At 54.2% G+C, this 22,995-nt stretch overlaps 1 protein-coding gene across 3 annotated transcripts in view; it reads left to right on the forward strand.

The window, feature by feature from the left end:
* Nucleotides 1-22,995, forward strand: part of DSCAML1 (DS cell adhesion molecule like 1) — a 113,889-nt gene that overhangs the window by 85,487 nt on the left and 5,407 nt on the right. For all 3 annotated transcript variants that reach the window (XM_072978793.2, XM_072978792.2, XM_072978791.2), the window contains 13 exons: nt 125-292; nt 1,383-1,453; nt 4,673-4,913; nt 6,988-7,134; nt 9,067-9,222; nt 11,916-12,055; nt 13,895-14,048; nt 14,191-14,308; nt 14,428-14,591; nt 14,872-14,970; nt 19,283-19,471; nt 21,968-22,255; nt 22,357-22,512. In XM_072978793.2, the coding sequence (XP_072834894.2) occupies nt 125-292; nt 1,383-1,453; nt 4,673-4,913; nt 6,988-7,134; nt 9,067-9,222; nt 11,916-12,055; nt 13,895-14,048; nt 14,191-14,308; nt 14,428-14,591; nt 14,872-14,970; nt 19,283-19,471; nt 21,968-22,255; nt 22,357-22,512 (2,091 nt within the window). The remainder of the gene's footprint in view (nt 1-124; nt 293-1,382; nt 1,454-4,672; nt 4,914-6,987; nt 7,135-9,066; nt 9,223-11,915; nt 12,056-13,894; nt 14,049-14,190; nt 14,309-14,427; nt 14,592-14,871; nt 14,971-19,282; nt 19,472-21,967; nt 22,256-22,356; nt 22,513-22,995) is intronic.

The following is a 22,995-nucleotide window of genomic DNA, read 5'->3' on the forward strand; positions in this document are numbered from 1 at the left end:
GGGGGAGCAGCTTCTGGCCCTTTTAAGCTTCACTTTGCCTGGATCTCGGTGTAGGAGAGAAGGAAAGTGTTCTGAAGAGGCTCCTCTCTTCTCTCTCTCTCTCTCTCTCCCCCCCCCCCCCCAGATTCTTGGGATTTCAAGCAGTCGACCCGCAACATTTCCCCGACCATCAACCAGGCCAACATTGTGGATCTCCACCCGGCCTCTGTCTACAGCATCCGCATGTACTCCTTCAACAAGATTGGACGCAGTGAGCCCAGCAAGGAGTTGACCATCAGCACAGAGGAAGCAGGTGCTTGGTTGGTCCCCCAGAGCTCCCTCCCGCAGGGGGCCCTCATGTTTGCAAAGTGTGTTTGCACACGCGCATGCGCGCGCGCACACACACACACACACACACACAAACACTCCACCCTAAACAGGAAGATTTGGGTAACAAACAAGATGTAAGCTAGATAATTAGGCAGGAATTGCAGAGTCCTATGGAGGACTTGCATTAGGAGAGCAGCTTTCCCCGGGTGGCCTTGAATGCTAGCATGGGCCCTGAATGAACTGGAAGGAGCCATGGCCTTGGCAGGCAGATTGTCTGGACATCTGAGTAGCCTGAGTTAGACTGTAACGGCACCTACATCTTTAGCTGGCCCGTACATCTCTCCCTAAATCAAGGGCATTCAGTGTCATTTTTCTCCCCAAGAGAGTTCTAGACATGTCCCAAGAGAAGAGCTGGCCCTTCCATGGCAGGCAGGAAAGCTGCTTGTGTTGGTCTAGTTATGGGAATAGCGGAGCAAGGAGGGCTTTGTAGCATTTTAAAGGTGTGCACCATTGTTTTGGCATGAGTGTTGAGGTCTGGAGTCCTTCTGATGGTAGCAGACAGTGTTGCCATGAGAGTCCTTCAGATGCCTCACGGCTCCCTCTGGCCTTTTCTGCTCTTCAGTTGCAACCTAAGCCCCTGTGAATCTGGGCTGTTCAGACTTCCTCTGGGGAAGATGTTGGGCCATGGCTGAAGGGCAAGCAGGCCTTCTTCCTCCTTCAGCCCCTCTGGCCTTTGCCATTGAGTCTCTTCCCCGTCCCATCCTAAGCCCCATCCCAGGCCGGGGTGAGGCAAGAACAATTCCTGTGACTGGCCATACTGAGCCAAAGAATGGCTGAAGCATTTGGCACTGTCCAGTGGCAGAGGCCTAGATCAAAAGAGGAGAAGGAGGAGGAAGGACTGCTCGGAGGCCCCGCTATGATGGTTCGCAAGACAGGTTGTGAGAGAGAATCCCACTGTTTGGGGCACAGCGGCTGGCTGCCGGGTGAGAGCCAAGACACGCCAAGCTCTGAGCACCGCTCCTTACTTCCTGTTTGAGCCTCTCCTTTTGATTTATGACCCTCTCCTTTTACAGCTCCTGATGGTCCCCCCATGGATGTCACCTTGCAGCCCATGACCTCCCAGAGCATCCAGGTCACGTGGAAGGTAAGGGGGGGGGGTGCTTGAGCAGAACAGAGGAGCTGGGGCATCTTCCTGATTTGTGTCAATAGAGTTTAAGACCGCTTGCACAGAAATAAAGGACAATTAAAACATGCAAACAGTAAAATTACGAGAAGAAACAGGCATAGGAGGCTGAATTGGACTGTGGCAGGTGAATGACCTGGTGCCGCAGGGCTTCACAGGTGGTGGCCCCACCTCCCTCGCGGAAGACAGCACAGGAAGAGACTACCTCAGACCCTCTTGGGGGGGGAGCACCCCTCCCCCCAGTTTCCCTGCAACCCTTTGGCAAGGACTGCCTGCCTGCCTGTGGTTTCTGCAGGCAGTGAGTGGCTCTGCAGACAACCAAGTTTCCAGTTGTGGCTTTGTTGCCTGTGAAAGATGCAGGAAGCTCTTTGTGGACCCCTTTGTGGGCTCACCTGCTCATGTGGGAGGCTGCTGGCCAGAGACCGGCCAGAGCTGGTTGTGGGGGTTGCCTCCTCCCTGCAGATGTAGCCCTGCTTGTGGCTTCCAGCATGCAATGGTTTCTTTGGGAGGAAATGCCCCTTATTTGGGACGGCGGTTGCTACGGCTGCTGCATGGCTCCGGGCTCCTCTCAGGGCATGTAGGGGGCGAAGAGGAAGGGGCTTGCACACTCATCCTCTTCCTCCTGACCTGGCTGCCTGCACCAGCTGAGTGAGTGGTGGTGGGGAGCAGAGGTTCAAGAAGGGCTTGTGCACCACTGTGGCAACTGGGCCAGGATAGGCCCCCTGGCAGGACCAAAGTCTGCAACTGGAATGGGCCAGAAGCAGTGGAATGGCAAAGCATGCACTGGGCACAGCGTGAAATCCTTGCCTTTGCTGCCACATAACGTGCATGCCTGGCCTCCGGGTTGTTTTTTGCATGGACTCAGGTGTGCTTGCCCGCCTTCTCTGCCTCTTCTTCACATCCTCCCTGCAGTCAGCCCCAGCTGAGGGGAGGCTTGAGGGCCTGCCATCTTTCTGGATGGAGTCCCATGTTGTACCTTGTAACCCAAGAGACTCGTCTGGGTGTTCTCTCCTTGGAAGGAAGCTGCCAGCTGCAGACTCTTTTCCGTGCTCTGGTCCTGCCTCACAGAGAAGTTCCGGGCCCAGAATCAGGGCCAGCAGGAGGTAAAAGGGGAGGGCAGGTGCAGGAAGTTTCAGGTGGTTTGCCTGTGACTTCTTCGCTCAGGCTGATACAGCCTGATAAAGGTTTAGACTATGCTCTATCTTCCAGAAGCCATATGATGAAAAACAAAATTGATCAGTGAGTTAGGAGTCAGAATGAAATGGCCAGTCAGTATATTTAGGGTCCTGACATCTCTTGCTTATTCCCCCTCACCAGCAGCCTTTTCTGCAATGAAAAACAGATTAATGAAAAATAAGATTTGCTTGAAACATAAGTCATTCAGTTTTAAGGCAATTTCAGCAAGATGGATCACTCCAGCTTTGTAACATAAATTTGCAATCAGCTCTATTGATTTGTTAATTCTTCAAAGAAATATTGTCAAGATCGATTTAGACCTGGCCTCCTCCAGCATTTTAAGGCTGGCAGCTCTCTCAATCTCTCTCTCTCTCTCTCATTGTGTGTGTGTGTGTGTGTGTGTGTGTGTGTGTGTGTGTGTGTGTGTGTGTGTGTGTGTGTGTGTGTGTGTGTGTGTGTGTGTGTGTGTGTGTGTGTGTGTGTGTGTGTGTGTGTGTGTGTGTGTGTGTGTGTGTGTGTGTGTGTGTGTGTGTGTGTGTGTGTGTGTGAGAGAGAGAGAGAGAGAGAGAGAGAGAGAGAGAGAGAGAGAGAGAGAGAGAGAGAGAGAGAGAGAGAGAGAGAGAGTAACCCTCCTGGGGTTATTCGTTTAACCTTGGAACTCTTCCTGACCAGTTCCTGTAACTCCCAACCTCTTCAGTGGTGCCTGGGATCCTCCTGGTATCTCTGATCCGAAAGCTTCCTGCTTTAGGACTGCCCACAGAGACTAAAGGATAGGAAAATGTCCCTCTCAGCCCTCTCTGTTGCCCTGGGTCTGTTGCCAGTCGAGCACAGAGAGGCAAGGGCCTCAAGGAGGGGGACTCTTTTAACAGGAGAGAGTGTTGCTCCTGTTTCCAAGGACCCCCAGCCAGTGCCAGAGCTTTGGAGGGGGTCTGTCCTCTTCTGCCAGGAAAGGAAGGAAGTCAACCTATGGAAAAGGGAACCATTGAGGGTGAAGGACCCCCCAGCCATGGTCCCTTGTTCCCTCCCCCTCCCCACTTTGCTGATGGTCTTCAGAGGCAAATAGGAATCCAGAGAGCAGAAAGAGGGAGCCTGCCTCTGTGCTCTTCCTCTGGACCTTTGGAGTGTGAGCAGTGGACAAAGGCCTCCCGGCAGCCTATAGGCTGGCTTGCAAGCCTTGAGCAGTGGCCGGTGCGGCCTCTGATCTCTTCCAACGGTGGGCTATAGCTCAGTGGCAAAAAGTGCCTTTTGCATCCAGAGGGTCGTGGGCCCCTCATTGCTGGCATCTTTATCTGAATGTGAGAAGGTAACCATCGCAGACAGATGGGCCTCCTGCTGCTGACCCGGCAGACTCCATGGAACCGGATGGTTGGCCCAACTTGCTCTCGGGTAGCTTCTGCTGTACCTGCTGTAGCAGGAAGGTGTGTTGGTGTGTGTATTCTGCTGTTGTTGTCTTCCTCTCTCTTTTTTAAAAGCCACCTTTCCTCTCTCAGAGAAAACTATGTTAGATCTCTTTGAGTTAACAATGCACAGTTGAAAAGTGTGAAGTTGACAAGATGGTGGCACAGTCAAGTCTGCAGCAGGCCAGGGGAGAGGCGGGGGTTTGCTCTCCGCTACTACTGTCACGCCAGAACCATGCTTTTAAAATTCTCAGAAAGATGCAGGCCCGGAGATTGACTAGGGTGGAGTCTTCTGCTGGAGAAGCAGATGATCCGTTCTTGAGCCCATTGATGTATGTCATCAGCCGGGTTCCTCTACCAGTACAGCATTCACCAGTTTATCTAGCACAAGCCAGTGGTTGAAGATGGGACTGACCTCAGCAGCTTGACAAATGCATGTGATAAACCCATGCCATAGACTGGTTGCCAAAGAGGGGAAGGAGAATCCTTCTCCCCCACGGGGACATGCCTGGCTCCCAGTTGTGCTCGGTGGCTTATTCACACTCTTGTGCCTATACATGACCACCGGTGCCATTCAGTGTTTCTATGCCCCTCTCCATCTCCACAGGCCCCAAAGAAGGAACTCCAGAATGGGGTTATCCGTGGCTACCAAATTGGCTACCGGGAAAATAGCCCTGGGAGCAATGGGCAGTACAGCATTGTGGAAATGAAAGCCACCGGGGACAGTGAAGTCTACACCCTGGACAATCTGAAGAAGTTTGCCCAGTATGGCGTGGTGGTGCAGGCCTTTAACCGAGCGGGCACTGGCCCTTCATCCAGCGAGATTAATGCCACCACCTTGGAGGACGGTGAGTGCTGACCCGCTTGGGAGGTCCTAAGGCCTTGGGGGTGAGGCCTGCCCTGCCTTTCTGCCCAAGGTAGGGCTCCCACTGATGCCTAACACTTCCAATGCAAGCAAGTAAACCATTTAAATTCAGAGCAAGATCAGCTCCTAAGGCAGAATGAAATTGAGCACATCATTTCAAAAAAGGAGAAACCACAGAATGAGTCCAGTCCATGCCCTTAAGACAAGCACTGATGACTAGCCCTTTCTTTAGTAGCTGGTCAGTTGCCAAAAAAGAATTGGCCCAGCCTGACTGCAGGCGCTGACTCCGACAGGCTTGTCTTGGGCGCTGGAAACACGCTCTGCCCTTGTAGGAGTGGGGAAGGGGCCAGGGTTTGCCCCTGCTCGTGGTGTCCTTGTGCTCCAGGTGGCCCTCTTCTCGTGGGCAGAGAAGCTGCTCCCTGAGGGGAGCCAAGAGCCAAGAGGAGTGGAGCCGTGCACATGTTCTTGGGCCATGGACCATTTTACCTCCGTCCTCCTGGTTTTGACCTTCGTCTTGCCAAGCTTTGTTCTCCTAGCCCATCCCTTCTCAGTTTCTTTAATGGGTTATTGATCTGTCTACCCCCTTTCATTTGTGGCCCTCTCGTGGCTCCCTGGAGCAGGTGAACCGGGTGTTCAAACGCCTGGCCTGGCCCTTCTGGGGCTTTGGGCCCTGGCCAGAGGCTCAAGAGGGACCTTCTCCTGAATTTGTGGGTGGGTCCAGCTGCCCTGGGGGGAGGCCGCCTTTCCCCTCTTCCCTTCAGAGAGGGAAGGGGCTGCCTAGATTTGCATTGATGCAAACCCACTTGCAGTAGCAGAGCCTGTGCCACTGATGATGGTGCCACTGGTGTCCTGTAGGCAAATCTGGTGGTGGCATGTGGAGCTGCCACGTTCTGCTGGCTGGCCACCCCGTGGAGGGTGCAGTGGCTATGTTAGCAGCTGCATTTAAAGGTACCACCTCATACGTGTTACTTTTTAATCACTATTTTAAAAACTCTTCTCAATGGGAAGGGGGAAATGCAAAAATAAAATTGGAGTCAACTCATAAACACTGCTGCTTACATTTACAAAGGTACCAGTCATTACATTAATTTTCCAGAGTGTGTTATTACACCTTTGTTAACCTGAAAAGTAAAGCGTTGGAGGTCACTTGGTTCCATGCAATGCATTCCTTCCACACTCTGCTCCTGCACAGCTGCTCCCCTCCCCTCTTCCCTCCCTCCCCCCCCGCCCCCCAACTCCAGTCTGAAAGATGGCTGGGAAGGGGGTGGCAGCTGCAGCCTCTGATCCTGACCCAGACAGGGAGGGATGGCTGCTTCCGCCCGGGGTTTTCTCCAGCTTGCTAGGAGGGAGAGATCAGCCCTGGCAGTGGGAGCCCTTTGGACAACAAAATGGAGGTTTCTTCCTCCATTTGCTCGGCAGTTCTTCATACTTAATTAAGGCCCTCGTTAGCCTGTCAGAGCACCATCATTTCCTGGCTAGATTAGCACTCCTCCTGGGGTATTCAAGGGCCCCTGTTTTAACAATAGTGTCTTTCCCATAATTATATTACCTTCATTTTGTTCAAACGGACTCACTATTAGTTTATAGCACCCGGGCCCTAATTATGCAGTGCTTACAGTTTTACACCTAAGTAATATGAAACAATAATCATTTTCAAAGTGGATCATTAGGATGATGTATTATCATTTAAATGCTCATAAAAATTAGAGTTCTGTCTTTGGGGGCAGTGGGATCTCATTACCTTCCTCCTGCACGCGCGCTCTCTCGCTCCGCCTGCCTTTCCCCTTTCCTTCAAGCAGTTCCGCAACGGTGGTTTGTCTCAAAATGGCGGAGCTGGACCAGAGCATCCCGGGTGGACCTGAGCGTTGGCACCTGTGTGCCCTCGCAGGCCTTCAGAGCAGCAGCCATTCAGCTGCTGGGACGGAACCGTCCTGAGCGAGGCAACAGGGGAGGGGAGCCGAGGGGTGGGGGCCCCTGGGGGCGGGCGGTGGGGGGGCAGCAGAGGGCGAGGGCTGCACAGCACCCCTCCCTCTCCAACCCATGGTTTCCTTCTGCAGTGCCCAGCCAGCCTCCGGAGAGCGTGAGGGCCTTGTCTATCACCTCCGACGTGGCTGTGATCTCTTGGTCAGAGCCTCCCCGCAGCACGCTCAATGGGGTCCTGAAGGGATACCGTGTCATCTTCTGGTCGCTTTACATGGACGGAGGTAAGCCGGCAGGGCAGCCCAGGGCCCCTCCGTCTGCAGCCCCTGGCTGGGGAGGCGCCTGTGGCCTCTATCCTCCAGGGAGCGCTTGGGGGGGGAGGGAGGGAAGGGCTGCTGCTGCTGCTGCTGCCACGCGTCACAGGCCTGGGTGCCGCTGTGCCTTCCACTTCGGTGCATGAGGGTGAGGGTTATACATGTCTTTTGGCTAGTTTCTATTGCCATACGGGCTGCCTGATTCCCATGCCACTTGCTGAGCATTTTAAGGAGAGTTTTTGTTATTTTGGACCTCTGTACAGTATATTTTTTATCTGATTCTTAGGAAGCGGAATCCTACCTAGAAAGTAGCTAGCAGACACACCCGTGGTCTCCTGTCCCTGTTCAGGAATGCTGCTGGTCATTTCTTACACCTCTCCTTTATTTAGTTTTTCTTTCCCCTTCCGCTGTCTCCACCTCCGCAAGGGCACTTTAAGAAGATTTTGAGCCTAACGTCATTGAAGGCGGCAGGAGGTTTTCTCGAGGACCTCTGTGGGGTTTCTCTCTGCTCATGTGGCTTCCCTGCCTCCTTGCTGAGTGGTGGCAGCGGAGGATCAGGCAGCTGGAGCTTCCTTGGCACAAGAGTTAGATTTCTGTGTGAACCCAAAAACCTGCCTTTTCTTTGGCAGGCTCATGCTTTGGGACGGGCTCGTTCAAGAAGGAAGACTTTGAGGATGGGAAAGCCCTAACAAGCTGTCCTTTTTTCAGAGGCACAAGGCAGGGCTGGCCGGCCGGCCTGGGGGACTCTCTCTGTCCAAGGCCAGGCCAAGGGGCTTCACCTGCCGAAGAGTCTTTGTCTGAGCAGGACTATCCTGGGACACTGCGTGCCCCCCACCCCAGAACAGCGGCATTACCCGGGAATGTGTGGTTCGTCTTCAGTCATTTTCAATCACAGGAATGCTGCTGGTCAGGGTTGTAGGATTGTGGTCGTTCAGTCAATTCCCTGCGGACCCAGGAAGTCCATCAGGGGAGCATCTCTGACACTGAAGGAAAGTTTAACCACCACCTTCTGAAGCCATCCTTTCTGTTGCTGAACTGCTCTTGCTTTCAAGGCATTCTTCCCAGTGGTAGTTGAAAGGATGCATCTTTCTCTTGCCAAAGCACGGCTGGAGGGCTCGGGGGAGAGGGAGGGGAGACTTGTTCTGGCAACCTTGGGTGCCTTCCCTGATTGTATGTCCTGCAAAGCTGGAGCAGGAGAACTTCCCTCTTGCAGTGGAGAACCAGGGGAAGATTGCCTCGGATCCGCAAGAGTCTAGTGGCCTTGAAAGACTGAGGAGTTTTCATGTGACATAAGCATGTGTGGGCCACAGGCAACGACATATCAGGCGTAGTCCATAAAAGACATGATGCTAAATAAAACATGCTAGTCTTCCAGGTGCCATAGGAATCGGGGTGATGACTTTCCTGTGAAAGACTAAACACACACACACACCCTGGCAATTATTGCAAAAAGCTGACCCAATCAGCCTTGCCTTTATTCAAACCTTGTGCTTGAGGTTTGCCACTGAGCTCTGGGGGAAGTGGAGAGCCCAGTCTGGGTGCTTAGTAGCCAGCGGGCCGTCCCGAGGCAAGTCCCAACACTCTTCCTGCAACACCCCCCCTCCCCTGAGTCTCTGGAGAGATGTTGGGAAGGAATGCCCCGCCCGGCATAGGCATTCATGCAAGGCGGTCTGACGGCCCTCTTTCTTTCTTTCTTTCTTTCTTTCTTTCTTTCTTTCTTTCTTTCTTTCTTTCTTTCTTTCTTTTCTTTTCTTTTCTTTTCTTTTCTTTTCTTTTCTTTTCTTTTCTTTTCTTTTCTTTTCTTTTCTTCTCTTTTTCTTTTTCTTTTTCTTTTTCTTTCCTTCTTTCTTTCTGTCTTTCTTTCCTTCCTTCCTTCCTTCCTTCCTGTCTGTCTGTCTGCAGAGTGGGGGGAAATGCAAAACATCACCACCACCCGGGAGCGAGCAGAACTACGAGGCTTGGAAAAGTTCACTAATTACAGCGTCCAGGTCCTGGCCTACACCCAGGCAGGCGATGGGGTTCGCAGCAACGTCCTTCACATCCAGACCAAGGAAGACAGTGAGTGCAAAAAAGGGGGTGCAAGGTGGGATACTGTGAGTTCACCTGTCAGGCATTTTTTCCTTCTGGCTCTCTAGCTGCAATAATTGTCCGCTGCCCATTTGTGAAAGCTCTTGTCATCCAGCAAGGGGCTGTCATCAATCCTTTCAGGAGTAGACAATATTGCCTTGGCACTGCCACCCTCCACTTCAGCCCCAAACAGCTAGAACAGGTCCCTATCAAACCAGTTTGGGGCTCAGTTCTATCCCATTGCTAGTCCAGGTTTTTTGGAAGACTGATGAAGGGGAAGCTTCCAGTGGATTCCCCACTTCACAATGAGCAGGTCAAGCACTTCTTATGCTGGCTGTCCCTCCACTTCAGCGTAACCACCTCTTTGCCACTGGTGGTTGCAGTGGAAACCCAGTAAGGTTGGGGTTGGACTCCATGCCTTTATCCCTGATTCCAGGTTTCTGTGAGGCTGCAGCTGGGAGTAGTGTGTGTGTGTGTGTCTCCTCTTACGCAAGGTGCTCTTCAAGGGCCTGGTGGGTTGCAGGTTGAAATTGTTATGGGCAGGTCGGGGTGGGAGAGCGCCAGCTGGCAGTGGCCACAATTCAGGGTTGCCACAAGAAGGGAGCCTGCAGTTGGCACCATAGTTGCCAGCCTGTGGTTTGGGATGTGGTCCAACAGGCCGAGAGGCTCCAGAACTGCCACGGCCTCTCCTCTCGGAAGCACATTTCTTTTCCAGGAGGTGAAGGTCCGGCTCTGAGGTGTAACAGAGACATTTTGCCTCAGGCACCAACCTCAGCAACAAAACTTGTGGGCCACAGAATAGCTGCCATTGGACTCTCAGATCATGATCTCTGGATTGGGCGGGTTTGTGTGTCTCTGCGTGTATTTGAGTTCTGGCATGCAGGGCACCCTTTCAGTGGGCTGGCCATCCCAGGGGCTGATCCTTGACTGCGGTGTGGCCCCTGTTTTACCTGTGAATGTGGAGGAACCATGCATGGCTTCTGCTGCTCTCGGCCTTCTTCCTCCCCCCAAAGCAAAGCCTCTGCCCCCAATACACACCCTCTTCACTGCTGTATCAGGGGAGCTGCAGCTTCCTCCCACGTGTTACCCCTTCCTCATTGTCTGGAGCCTCTCTCCTTGACTTAGTCTCGTTGCCCTCATTTAAAATTAAAATCTGTCTCATTTCGCTTCAGTCGTGAGATTGGAGCACCGGCTTCTGCCCAAACAAATGGTGTCAGTTGTTTTTCTGCTTCTGCATCTGAGAGCAGAAGGCAGGAGGGGCAACAGGGCATAGGGGCAGCTCTGGAGGTTGGCCCTCTTCGTGGCAGGTGTGTGTGTGTGTGTGTGTGTGTGTGTGTGTGTGTGTGTGTGTGAGAAAGAGAGAGAGAGAGAGAGAGAGAGAGAGAGAGAGACTGGAGGGAGCAAGGGAGAAAAGGAAACCTCTGTGGGTGGGCAGGGGTAAGTCTTGCGGTGGGGGCAACTCTGTGGCTGGGATGAACTTCGGGGGGGGCAGGCCGGCCTTGGGAGCTTCCTGGGGGGCTCCCAGAGGGTTGATTGGGCGGCGGCTCCCTGTTATGCCTCTCTAGCCATGAAGGGAGGCTGGAGGCCCTGAGCTGGCTGAGGGGCTGATGTTCCACCGGAGGGTCTCCCTGGGTGGTAAGCAGAGTTTTTGACTGCAGTTCCACAGTTGAACCATTGCTGCACGAGTGCCTGTCCATGGGCCACTCTGAGGGGCACCGCCCTGCTTGATAGATGAAAAAGGTTTTCTAACACCCTGAGTATGTGAGAGGCTCAGCCTGGGCCAGCAGGTAGTGTGGGCTTTTTGCTGGAGCTGCCCTTGTTCAGGAGCTCCCGTGTCCTCAGAGGTCCCTCCGGACTGATCCCTGCTTGTCTTGAAATCATTCACTCAATTCTTCCTTGTTCTGATTCCCCCCCTTAAACCCCGACAAGAGCAGAAAAGGAGCAGCCAGGTCAGGACCAGCAGGGAAGTGGGGTTCTGTCATAGGGATCGGTCAGATTTCATGGGTGCCTGTTGAGTTTGAGTTCAGATGTTGTTTGTGTCCAGTTTCAGAAAGGCTTCATTTCATCTCTATAAACACTCCTCCAGAAAGCGGTGAGTGTTCGCCTGGTCTAGGAGGTGTCCTTCCTTTTGGGGAGTACACAGGTTTTGGGTTTCATTTGTATTTTTATATGTTTGGTTTTTGTCTTCACAAAGCGGCGTAGGGCTCTTCTGGCCATGAAAGTCTTCCTGCTGCCACACACGCAGAGCCTGAGTTGGGGCTGTGGGTGCTAAAATATTCACACGGCTGCCTGCCTTGGCCTAGTTTGGAATCCATTAAGCGGCTGCTCCCGGAGGCCCGTCTCCCAGCCTCCCTGTCCTGGGGTGGCTTGTGCACCTCGTCTCAGAGCTGCCGGCCTACAGGAGGCCCTGGAGGCCAGGAGGACCTTCCTGGCTGCTGCCAGGGAAGATTCGAGGCCCAGGAGTTTGGCCGTGCCGGAGCCTCCGGGGCAGATCCGAGGGCACAGCCACACAGGGATGCAGAACTCAGGGCAGCCAAGCTGATGGGGCTCCCTCTGCAGACCGACAGGGTTTGAGGGTTTCTCAAAGACTTTCTGTTTCTGTGAGCGAGGCTCTTGGCACACGAGCCAGGTCCTTTGCTTCAGTCCTGTGGCCATCATCCTTCCTTCCATTCTTTCCCCAACAGTTCCGGGTCCTCCGGCTGGAATCAAAGCGGTCCCATCCTCAGCCAGCAGTGTGGTCGTCTCCTGGCTCCCACCCACCAAGCCCAATGGGATCATCCGGAAGTACACCATCTTTTGCTCCAGCCCAGGTTCTGGGCAGCCAGTGAGTCAGAGAGAGAGAGAGAGAGAGAGAGAGAGAGAGAGAGAGAGAGAATGCTGATGGCTCAGGTTGAGATGATAACGAGGTTACATGTTTACATCCATCTCTCCTGGGAAACTTTCTGGAGTCTCACCTGAAGCTTCTTCAGTCTCCCACAGCTCGTGCCCAGGTCAAAAGGCCTCGGGCAGTTTCCAAGTGGGGCGCATGGGCTTTGGCCAGGCCCCACGAGGAGGAGGGGGGTAGCGGGGGAGGGCAGAAAACACAGCCAGGCCCAAAGCCACAAGGCCCAGGTCGTCTTCATGGGCTCCAGGTTTGCCTCTGAGGCTTCCCACTTTGGGGAGGGAGGGAGGGAGGGAGGGAGGGAGGGAAGGAGCCATGGGCTGCCCCTTCGGGTTCTGTCCCTCTTGCTGTTGAACAAAAGCCCCCCGAGAGGCCCAGAGCAACCGGTGCCCTTTTCTCCTTTGGTGGGAGGACGAAGTGGCAGCCTCCCTTGGCCACCCTCCTGGGGCAGGGGTGGGAGGGGAAACGGGCAGCTGGATAGGACACAAGGAGGAGGAAGAGGAGGAAGAGGAGGAGGAGGAGGTCTGGCAAATGAGAGCCACTGACTCTCCCCCCCCCCAATCCCCACCTTCCAAGGAAAAGCCCTGCCCTGCTGTGTCTGTGATGCGGGCAGGGGAGGGGCCGCCTTGCCTATCAATGCCCTCCTCTGCTTTATTTCAATATCTGAGCCTCTGGTTTCCAGGGCAACAAAATCTTTTCATCAAAGCAACTGGTAAAACCACTGGGATCTGATATTGTTTCCTTGGCATCTTGTCAAGACTGTCATTTGGCTTAAAAATTATGTATGCAATGAAATATTTATGTCTGCAGATTTAAATATACTCTGTGTGTGTGTGTGTATACACACACACTCGCATGCATGAGCATGTGCACACAGGCATGCAGGCACCCTCCCAGGCACGCAGGCACAGAGGGCATCCCAACCCACCTACCCTGCGCAAGGCGCAAGGTTTCTTTAGGTGGGCACTGGGGGCCCTGTGTCCGTGCCAGCTCGCCCTGAGAGTCGGTCACTGCCTTCCAGGCCCCGACCGGGCAGAGAACGGGAGCTGCTGCTTCTGCTGCCGTCCCCCACCCCCCACCCCCTCAGAAGGTCCAGGGACGGGTCCTGGGGCAGCAGGCGGTGCCTCACCAGGCCCGACACTCGAGTCTCCCTCTTAGTTTGTGCACGAGTAGAGAACCCAAGCTCACCCCTTGGGCCCTCGCAGGCCCCAAACCCTCCCAGAGGAGTCAGGGAGGGGGGGGAGGGGGGCGTGGCCTCGATGGTTTGTCAGGCCAGGGCGTCTGGGAAGGGACATGGCCAGGTTTAAAACGGTGCAGGAAAAGGCAGGCAAAGCCATCAAGGGTGCAAGGCAAAGAAAAACCGTAACATTTGGGGCAGGGCGGCCGAGGAGAAACACCACGGCCGTGCAAAATATTAGGCATGCCTGCAATTGTATCTGGCAGCGAGAACTTGGCAAGGGGGCTCCTCCCACCACCACCACTGAGCCTTCCACTGGAGCACAATGGTGGGGGTTTCAGGCCACACACAAAGGAGTGCTGTGTCCCACAGTGTGTGGTTGTGTGCACTGCAGTGGGTGCGGTTTATCATGTGAAAGAAGCAAAGCAAGTGTGTGGGGGACTGATTAGGTGCACCCTCCAGCCCCTGAGCCCCAGTTGTTTGGGAAGTCAAGTGTTGGCGGGTGCTTGGGCCGCTCCCTGTGAGGCATCTGCTTCGGGGGGGTTGGGGGGGTCCTTTGCTGCATCCTGACCGCTTCCGGACCGTCTCTCGGTGCTCTGTCCTAGGCCCCAAGTGAGTATGAAACAAGCCCTGAGCAGCTCTTCTATCGCATCGCGCACCTGAACCGAGGCCAGCAGTATTTGCTGTGGGTGGCCGCTGTCACATCGGCCGGACGGGGCAACCTCAGTGAGAAGGTCACCATCGAGCCTGCTGGCAAAGGTTTGGCTTGTCAGGCTAAGGAGGCCTGGGGGGTGGGGGTGCGGGTGCGGGTGCGGGTGGAGCCAACCCAGCATTCAAGAGTTCTGGGCTGTGCTGGGCAGGAGGTGAAAAGGGACGCCTCCCTCTCCCTTTCTTTTTCCAGCCCCAGCAAAGATCATTTCATTTGGGGGCACTGTGACCACTCCATGGATGAAAGATGTGCGTCTGCCCTGCAGTTCGGTTGGGGAGCCAAGTGCCGCCGTGAGGTGGACCAAGGACAGGTGAGGCCTGGGGGGAGGGCATGACGTAGACTGCACCTGAGAAGCCTGGGATGCTGCTGGGTAGCTGCCACGCTGCTTTTCTCACGGCTGGGCGGGGGCGGCCTCCTCTTGCTTTGCAGCGATGATTCCGCCATTCCAGTGGCTGTGGATGGGCATCGCCAGATCCAGGCCAATGGGACACTGATCCTACGCGCCGTGAAAGCAGAAGATTCTGGGTACTACACCTGCACAGCCACCAACACCTGGGGCTTCGACACCATCATTGTCAACTTGCTGGTGCAAGGTGAGGCGGGAGGGGGAGGCAGGAGGTGGTTCCTTTCTCTGGCACAAAAACCTGGCCTCGTGCCCAGGGGGCTGGACCCCAGCCAGCCCGGTCCTCTTGTCTCCCGCTCTACGTGGTGGCCTGGCTTCCCAGCCTGCTGGCACTTGGAAATCATGGGACAGGAGACGGCTCCTTCTGCCAGCCGCCCATTAGGGTTCAGTGGACCGTGGCTGACACCCCTTGAGTAGCTGGAAAGAATGGAGGCCTAAGAAGGGCTAACCCCATCCTTGTCTTAACTCAGTGCCTCCAGACCAGCCACGACTGACAGTATCGAAGACCTCTGCCTCCTCCATCACCTTGGCCTGGATCCCTGGTGATAATGGTGGCAGCTCCATCCGAGGTGAGTGAGTAGTGGTGGGTAGGTGTGCCCCCTCCTGGCCTATAGAAAGGCCTCCGTGCTGCACTTCTGAAGGACAAAGGAGGGAATCTAAAGAACGGGGGGGGGACTGCCCCCTGCTCCCCCTATAGGTGGTTTGGCTGGACCCCATCCTGTACGGGTTTTGGCTGTCCTGTCTGGAACACTCCTGAAGCAGCCTCACCACTCCACCTTTCCACCCCAGACCCCGGCCTCCATCACCAGTCGGTCAGTAGAGTTGCAACCTCCCTGGCTTCCCCACCTTCTGCAGCCAATGCCAGTTGCCGTATGAAGGGTTGGGATTGCAAGGAGGATGACCCCTTCCGATCCTCCCTCTTTGAGAGCCTTCCCTCGAGGCAGCCCTACCTTTGGCTCTTAGGAAATGGGGGAATCCTTGAAGAAGGGTTGGGCAGGGGAGCCTAGGGGGCCAGTCGGGCTTTCCTTCAGGGTTCTCACCTGTCCAGAAAGAAGCAGGTTGAGGCCAGAGGTCTTCCCATTTGCTTGGCACACGATTTTGCACAGGGATTTTGTTGTTGTTTAGTCGTTAAGTCATGTCCGACTCTTTGTGACCCCATGGACCAGAGCATGCCAGGCCCTCCTGTCTTCCACTGCCTCCCAGAGTTGGGTCAAATTCATGTTGGTAGCTTCGATGACCCTATTCATCCATCCCGTCCTCTCTCGTCCCCTTATCCTCTTGCCCTTACATTTTCCCAACATCAGGGTCTTTTCCAGGGAGTCTTCTCTTCTCATGAGATGGCCAAAGTATTGGAGCCTCAGCTTCAGGATCTGTCCTTCCAGTGAGCACTCAGGGTTGATTTCCTTCAGAATTGATAGATTTGTTCTCCTTGCAGTCCAGGGACTCTCAAGAGCCTCCTCCAGCACCACATTTCAAAAGCATCAAGTCATTGGTGGTCAGCCTTCTTTATGGTCCAGCTCTCACTTCCATACATCGCTACTGGAAAAACCATAGCTTTGATATGCAGACCTTTGTCGGCAATGTGATGCCTCTGCTTTTTAAGATGTTGTCTAGGTTTGTCATCGCTTTCCTCCCAAGAAGGCGCATTTTAATTTCGTGGCTGTTGTCACCATCTGCAGTGATCATGGAGCCCAAGAAAGGAAAATCTGTCACCACCTCCCTATCTTCCCCTTCTATTTGTCAGGAGGTGATGGCACAGGGATTAGATTGTGTGTACTCTAGCCTTTGAGACATCAACTGCTTTGGGCAAGCTGAAGGAAATAATTGGTGACATTCCACCATGGTCAGAAGGGTGTTCATGATAGATGGAAGTATCTTAAAGGTAAAATGCTGAGAGTGGCCGCCCAGAGTGGTAGAATATACCAGATGGGTGGGATATAAATCGAATAAATAAAAAAAAAAGTACAGCCAGAAAGAATTCCTACCAAAAAAGGAAAGTACAGGCTAGTTGAACAGGCTGGGATGCCTCCATCAAAAGCTGTCCGATGAGCTAAGAGTTAAAAGGAGACTCAAAAGAGGGTGTATAAGAGGTAGAAGTGGAGTTGGGGAGGGGGAATAGCCATCCTACCAAGAGCCACTGCCTGGAGAGGCTGGTGAAGCGCTCGTGTGTGTGAGAGAGAGAGGAGGCAACCCCACGTGACACCCCTTTTGCCTCCTTCTCCTCCCGGAAGGAGAACAGACCTCTGAGCCTGACACACCCTGAGGATGAAGGAGGAAGGGAGGAGGCAAGAGAAGGGCTGGTCTGGGAACAGCTGGTTCCTTCGAAGGAATTCAAGCCAGGGGTCCCTGGCGGCAGGGGGTGGGCAGGGGGAGAAGACCTTGGCAACCGAGGGCTGCTTGGCTATACTTTCATGGATTAGATGTTCTGGAACAGGTTGTTCAGCTGCCAGCCTGTGACCATTTACAGAACCCCGTTGGGGGAGTGGCTAAGATCATGTCAGACTAATGTTATCCTCTTTTTTCTAAAAGAGCCACAACCCTCATAGGATGAGGAAATAATGGTGTATGTAGCACGCCTTGATTTCAGCAGAGCTTTTGATTAAAATTCCTCCTGATATTCTTGTGGCTGAGGCGCCAAAATGTGGGCTCACCAACGGGGTAGGGGTGTGGCATCCTCGGCATCCCCCCCCAGGATCCTTTCCAGCTTGACAGTGCTGAGATTCTGGGGCTGTGATTTCTCTCTCTCATCCCTTCCAGTAGCTTCCGCCCTGTTGTGGCGCCTTCGCTGCAGCCTTGCAAGGAAAGTTAAGCTGACAGAAGCTGACCGGCCCAAGGACCGTCAGGGCGACGGCAGGGGACGAGAACCTGGGCGTTCCCCCTCGGAGCCTGGCCCCCGACCCTCCGCGCCACACCTGCCTCTGGGGGGTGGCTTCCCTGCAGTCCCTTCGGCCTTGGTTGGCAGGCAGAGCTGCTGGTCTCCACACTTTCTCCGAGGGTCTCACTTCTCTGACCCTGCCCATCCCTGCCCTGGGGTGCTCCCAGGAAGACAGATGCAGCCCCAGAACAAAGGGTGGGGCCTTTGCTTGGCAATTAATTAAAAGCATGGAAGTAATTACAAGCCTATCTCCCTATCCACCAGCTGTCACTCCCATAGCCTGATTAGTTTCCTTTTAATTGGATTAAAACTAGAACAATCAGAGGCAACCCAAAGGGGCTGCAGTGTGAGTAGGGGGTTGCCAGCGGGCGAGGGAGGCAAGTGCTGCCTCCTGCTGGCGGAGAGAGAAGAGGGCTGCGGCTGGGGCTGGGTGGAGAGAAGCAGGCAAGAGGAGGCTCTCTGGAGTGCTGAGAGGGAGAAGGAGAGACCAGGAGGAGGTCCAGACCCCAAAAGAAACCCGGCCCCTGCCAGGGCAGAGTTACAGGGGTCCCAGCAGCCGCCGCCGCCGCCACCTCTTGGCAGCCTTGAGCTCTCCTCCAACGCTCCCAGCCCTCCCCCAGCAGTTTCACAGGGAGATGCTGGCCAGGACAGGACCGGGAGCCCTCCATGGGGCGGCTGGTGCTGGAGGGCTTCTTTTGAGGATCCAGGGGGCCCCAGGGGACAGCCTCCCACAGCCTCCAGCTTCCACTTCCCAAACCGGCTGGCCTTGGCAAGCTCCCAGAGGAGTCTTGGCTCCACTCCGCCGCTCCTTCCTCCCCAGTCCCCGAAATGGGGAGGGGGACAAAACCCACCTCTTCAGGCTTTTATGTAGTGACCCTGCTTTGAGAGGGGAAAGTGTCTCGCTGCTTTTGGTGTATGGCTTGGGATAGTTACAGAGATTGTGCAGGGTCTCTCTCTCTCTCTCTCTCCCTCTCCTCTCCCCCTGCCAAGGCAAACTAAGTCCTGAACATATTTAATCAGATGGAGAAAATTCTGACAAAACATGATGCTAGGAATTTGTCCTTATTGCCGGCCCCCACATAAGAGTTCCCAGTGATCTAAAACCAAAAATGGGGGTGCTTTAGGCTTGGCTTGAGGAGCCTGTTTCAACTCAGGAGCCTCACCCCCTTTTTGGCCAGCTGTGATTGGCAGCAGAGGCTGACACACTGGATGCAGCGGCCCTGGCCCACGGGCCCGAGGTGTCCTTTCTCCTGACGACGCCGTCCGGTACTGGTCTTCATTCTTTCCCCCACGCCTTCAGGGATAGCCTTCGGGGATGGGGTCATTTGGCAGAAACTAACGTGAAAGCCAAGCAGTGAAAGAGTCTCCGAACCAAAGGCTGCCTTGGCACTGATGCCAGTCACCCAGGCCGGAGAGAACTCTTGGCCCACTCCTCATTGGGGCTCAGGGCCCCTCAGAGCCCACTCGTCCTGGCAGGCATTGCTCTGGAGAGGCTGCACTTGAACCCACACACACCCCACACACACACTGCCTTCTCTGTGGGTTGTTTTGGGACATCATTCCCTGACCATGGACAGCCGGGGACGGCTTGACAACCTCCACCCCAGCCCCACCCTAACAACTGCCGCCACCAGCCTCACTTTCGCGCTGCTGCTGCTGCTGCTGCTGCTGGGCCCGGGGCTGGCCTGAGCTTGAGGAGGCCTTTTGTGGTCTTGCTGGGATTTCTTTGTGCAGCCCAGCCCAGCCTGTAGCAGGATCAGGTCATGAGACAGTGGTGAGAGCTGCTACATCTAAATGAAGAGACACTCTGCAGCAGGGAGATTCCCAAGAGTGGATGCCCTGGGGCTTCAGGCAGAGAACCTCTCAGCTGCATTGAGATAGCAGCAAGCCCCCTCCCCCCCCCGGTTTGGCTGCACTCTGTCCCATGACCTGTGGCTCCCCCTGGCCCTGCAATGCTGCGGGAGGGACCCTTTCCTGCACACCTGCTGATCTTCTTGCTCTTGCAGGCTTTGTGCTCCAGTACTCGGTGGATAACAGTGAGGAGTGGAAGGACGTCTTCATCACCTCCACGGAGCGTTCCTTCAAGCTGGAGAGTCTGAAATGTGGGACATGGTACAAAGTGAAGCTGGCAGCCAAGAACAGCGTGGGAGCCGGGCGGATCAGTGAGATCATTGAGGCCAAAACCCATGGCAGAGGTGAGGGGGCTGGCAGGAGGTGGGGCAGGCGGGACCGAAGTGCTCAGCTCAGAGGAAACAGAGCTGGACCCTGAGGAAAGGAAAGGAAAGGACAACTGCGGGGAGCATTTGCTCCAGAACGGCTGCAAAGCTGTGGTGACACTTTTGCCTGCAAAGGACCGTGTTGGGTTGGGGGGGGGGCTTAAGTAGGAAGCCCCTTTTGATCTCTTCATTCTGCCTTGTCAGGTTGAGGGGTAAAATGACGGACTTGCTCTACAATCCGTCCACACCTGAAAAACTTGCATCAGGGGTTTTGAGGAGTTTGCAGATTTCATAGAGTTCACGGTTATCAAACCATCGGCTTCCTTCCGCTTCCGTGGTCTCCTTGCATGGAGCCCTAGAGACCCGTGAAGGGGACAAAAGGCTGAGAAGGGAGGGGGGGAGGGGAGCTGCTTTTTCAGGGGCTGGGATGACAACTCCATTGCCAGAAGAGGTTCCTTCAACGGGATAGGCCAGATATGTTCTTAAGCTTAGTACCCTTTTCTCCCTGGCAATTTTTTAAGTCATTTTTTCATTCCAGTTTTTTTTTTTTTTTTAAAAATGCCTTCAGATTGAAGTACTGCAGAGTATTGGGGTTCAATTTCAGAAACATGTACAATACCTGAGATTTTTAAGAGAGCTTTTATTTATTTTATCTTGAACGATCAGGCATAATAGTCTATACTTGGGTGCTCACTAAGTGACCAAAGTATTCTAGCTTTCTGCTTTTTATATGTTTTACAATTCCTTTGTCTTTATTTATTTATCTGCTTTGCTAGTTCTTTGCTTGTTACTCGATTTTCATTAAATTCTTAGATTGCGGCACTAACTATCAGTATGAGAAAAAGAGTCTTAGTATATCAGTTGCTGAAAAACTATGCAAGGGGCATCTGGGTTGGCAGGTTTCTCATAGGGGATGCGAACACCCTCTTGGGGCTGCAGTTGTTTATTTTTAGCCTCCAGAGACAAACTGATTACTAACCTCTTCAGACACCAGGAAGAATAAAGGGCAGTTAAAAACACATAAAACAAAACTTCTGAAAGTTGTTTGGCAGGTGGCTAAACTCTCTTAGAGAGTTGTGGGGCGAGGGGACCACTGAGTGAACACACACACACACACACACACACACACACACACACACACACACACACACACACACACACACACACACACACACACACACACACACACACACACACGGCCACCGGCTTGCCTCCTCCCTTAATGGAGGTACACCAAGGAAGGCCTTGGACAACCGGGCATGCCTCCCCTCCCCTGCACCTTGCAACACACACACACACACACACACACACACACACACACACACACACACACACACACACACACACACACACACACACACACACACACACACACACACACACACACACACACACACACACACACACACACACACACACACACACACACACACACACACACACACACACACACACACACACACACACACACACAAGGAAGGCCTTGGACAACCGGGCATGCCTCCCCTCCCCTGCACCTTGCAGCTCGTAGCCCAGGAGGTTGCGGTCTTTCGCTGCTTTCCGAGATGGGAACCTGCCTGGGCTTGGGGCCGTCGGCCCTTCTGTGGATGAAGGAGCCTTTGGGGTTGACCTCTTCCCACCCCGCTTGCCCTGCCCCTTCTTCCCACCTTGGTCTCAGGAGGCAAACCTTCCTGGTGTCCTCCCCTGGGAGGAACCGCGGCTGCTCCTCTGCCTCAGGGCTCTGTCTTGGACAGCATGTATTCCAATTTTTCTTCCCGCCCCCCCCAACCTCCCTTGCTTTTGTTTGTTTGTTTTTGTAGGAAGGGATGTGGGTTAGAAATGGGGCGCTGCGCCCCCTCAAAAACACCACCTTTGCTTGGCAGAATAGCTATTCCGTGGAGAAGGGAGGCCGATCCTCTTTTTTTTTTGCTGGGCCCTTCCTTTCTCTGAATGTGGCTTCTCAACTCCCTGGCAAGTTGAAGTGGCGCATGGGGGGGCGCCTCCCCCCACAGGCCCATGGGGTGGAAGCAGCGGAACAGGGAGACTCCTCGTTTGCCCTTTCAGCTGTTTCTGACAACCTCTTCTAACCTGAGCTCCAGGAATGCCAAGTGGGCCTGCCTTGTCCGATGCTTCCTAGTTCAGAGTTCACGTTGAGAGGGAAGGAGTAGGAGGAAGGAGGGAGAGCGCACAGCTTCCAGGTAGCCCGAAAGAGCTAAAAACTCCCCTCACTTAAGCATGTTGGCGAGTTTCTTCAAAATCTTGGATCCATTTGAAAAACTGAGCTGAGGGCAACCCTGGCGCTCTTTCTTAGTGAGGTCAGCCAGGTGCAATGTTTTCAAGGTTGCCCCAATTTTCAGAATGCCAAATGCCATGTATTCCTGAAAACGTGGCCCTCCCTAGGTGGTTTGCTCCCATTGCCGCTGTGCCATGGCCTGTCCTGAACAAGCCCCTCGTGGCCTCTCCCTCTCTCCCTAGAGCCCTCCTTCAACAAGGACCAGCATCTCTTCACCCACATCAACTCTACACATGCCAGACTGAACCTGCAGGGCTGGAGCAGCGGCGGATGCCCCATCCGGGCCGTGGTGCTGGAGTACAGGCCCAAGGGCACCTGGGCCTGGCAGAGCATGCGGGCCAACTATTCCCATGAAGTCTTTCTGACGGAGCTGCGGGAAGCCACGTGGTATGAGCTGCGCATGAAGGCCTGCAACAGCGCTGGCTGCGGCAATGAGACCATGCAGTTCGCTACCTTGGACTACGATGGGAGTGAGTGTGGAAGGGAACAAGAGTGGGTGGCAGGGGCCGTGCTGTGCTCCGTCCAGGCAGCCCACCTTCCTAACCTGTACCTGAATCCTGCCCTGTCCTAGGTACCATTCCCCCCATCAAGTCTGCCCAGGGTGAGGGGGACGACGTGAAGAAGCTCTTCACCATCGCTTGTCCTGTCATCTTGGCCACGGTGGGTGTCGCCCTCCTCTTCGTCATCCGCAAAAAGCGGAAGGAGAAGCGCCTGAAGCGTTTGCGTGGTGAGCGCACGTGGGAACCCGGCCCTGAGAGCTGTGGCCTTTGGGGGGAGGCTTATCTGGGGGAAGGGGTGGGGGTGGGGGTTAGTGCTTGCCCAGCAGAAAAAGGGAAGGAGATGCAGCAGCCACCTGTATTGGGGGGCATTATGGGAGGGAGGGGTCTTCTCTATTTCTTGTCAAGGATACGGTTGTACCGGGTTTCCCCCAAAATAAGACAGGGTCTTATATTAGTTTTTGCTCTAAAAACGCATTAGGGCTTATTTTCAGGGAATGTTTTATTTTTTTTCATGTACAACAATCTACATTTATTCAAATACACTCATGTCATTTTCTAGTTGCTGCACAATGGTGGAGGGCAGGGTTTCACTTAACTGGGGCTTTTTTTGGGGGTAGGGCTTATATTGCGAACATCATGAAAAATCATACTAGGGCTTATTTTTAGGTTAGGTCTTATTTTTGGGAAAACAGGGTATATTTGTGGTTTTC

This window comes from Pogona vitticeps, chromosome 8 (assembly GCF_051106095.1).
Source record: "Pogona vitticeps strain Pit_001003342236 chromosome 8, PviZW2.1, whole genome shotgun sequence".
NCBI classification, from domain to species: Eukaryota; Metazoa; Chordata; class Lepidosauria; order Squamata; family Agamidae; genus Pogona; species Pogona vitticeps.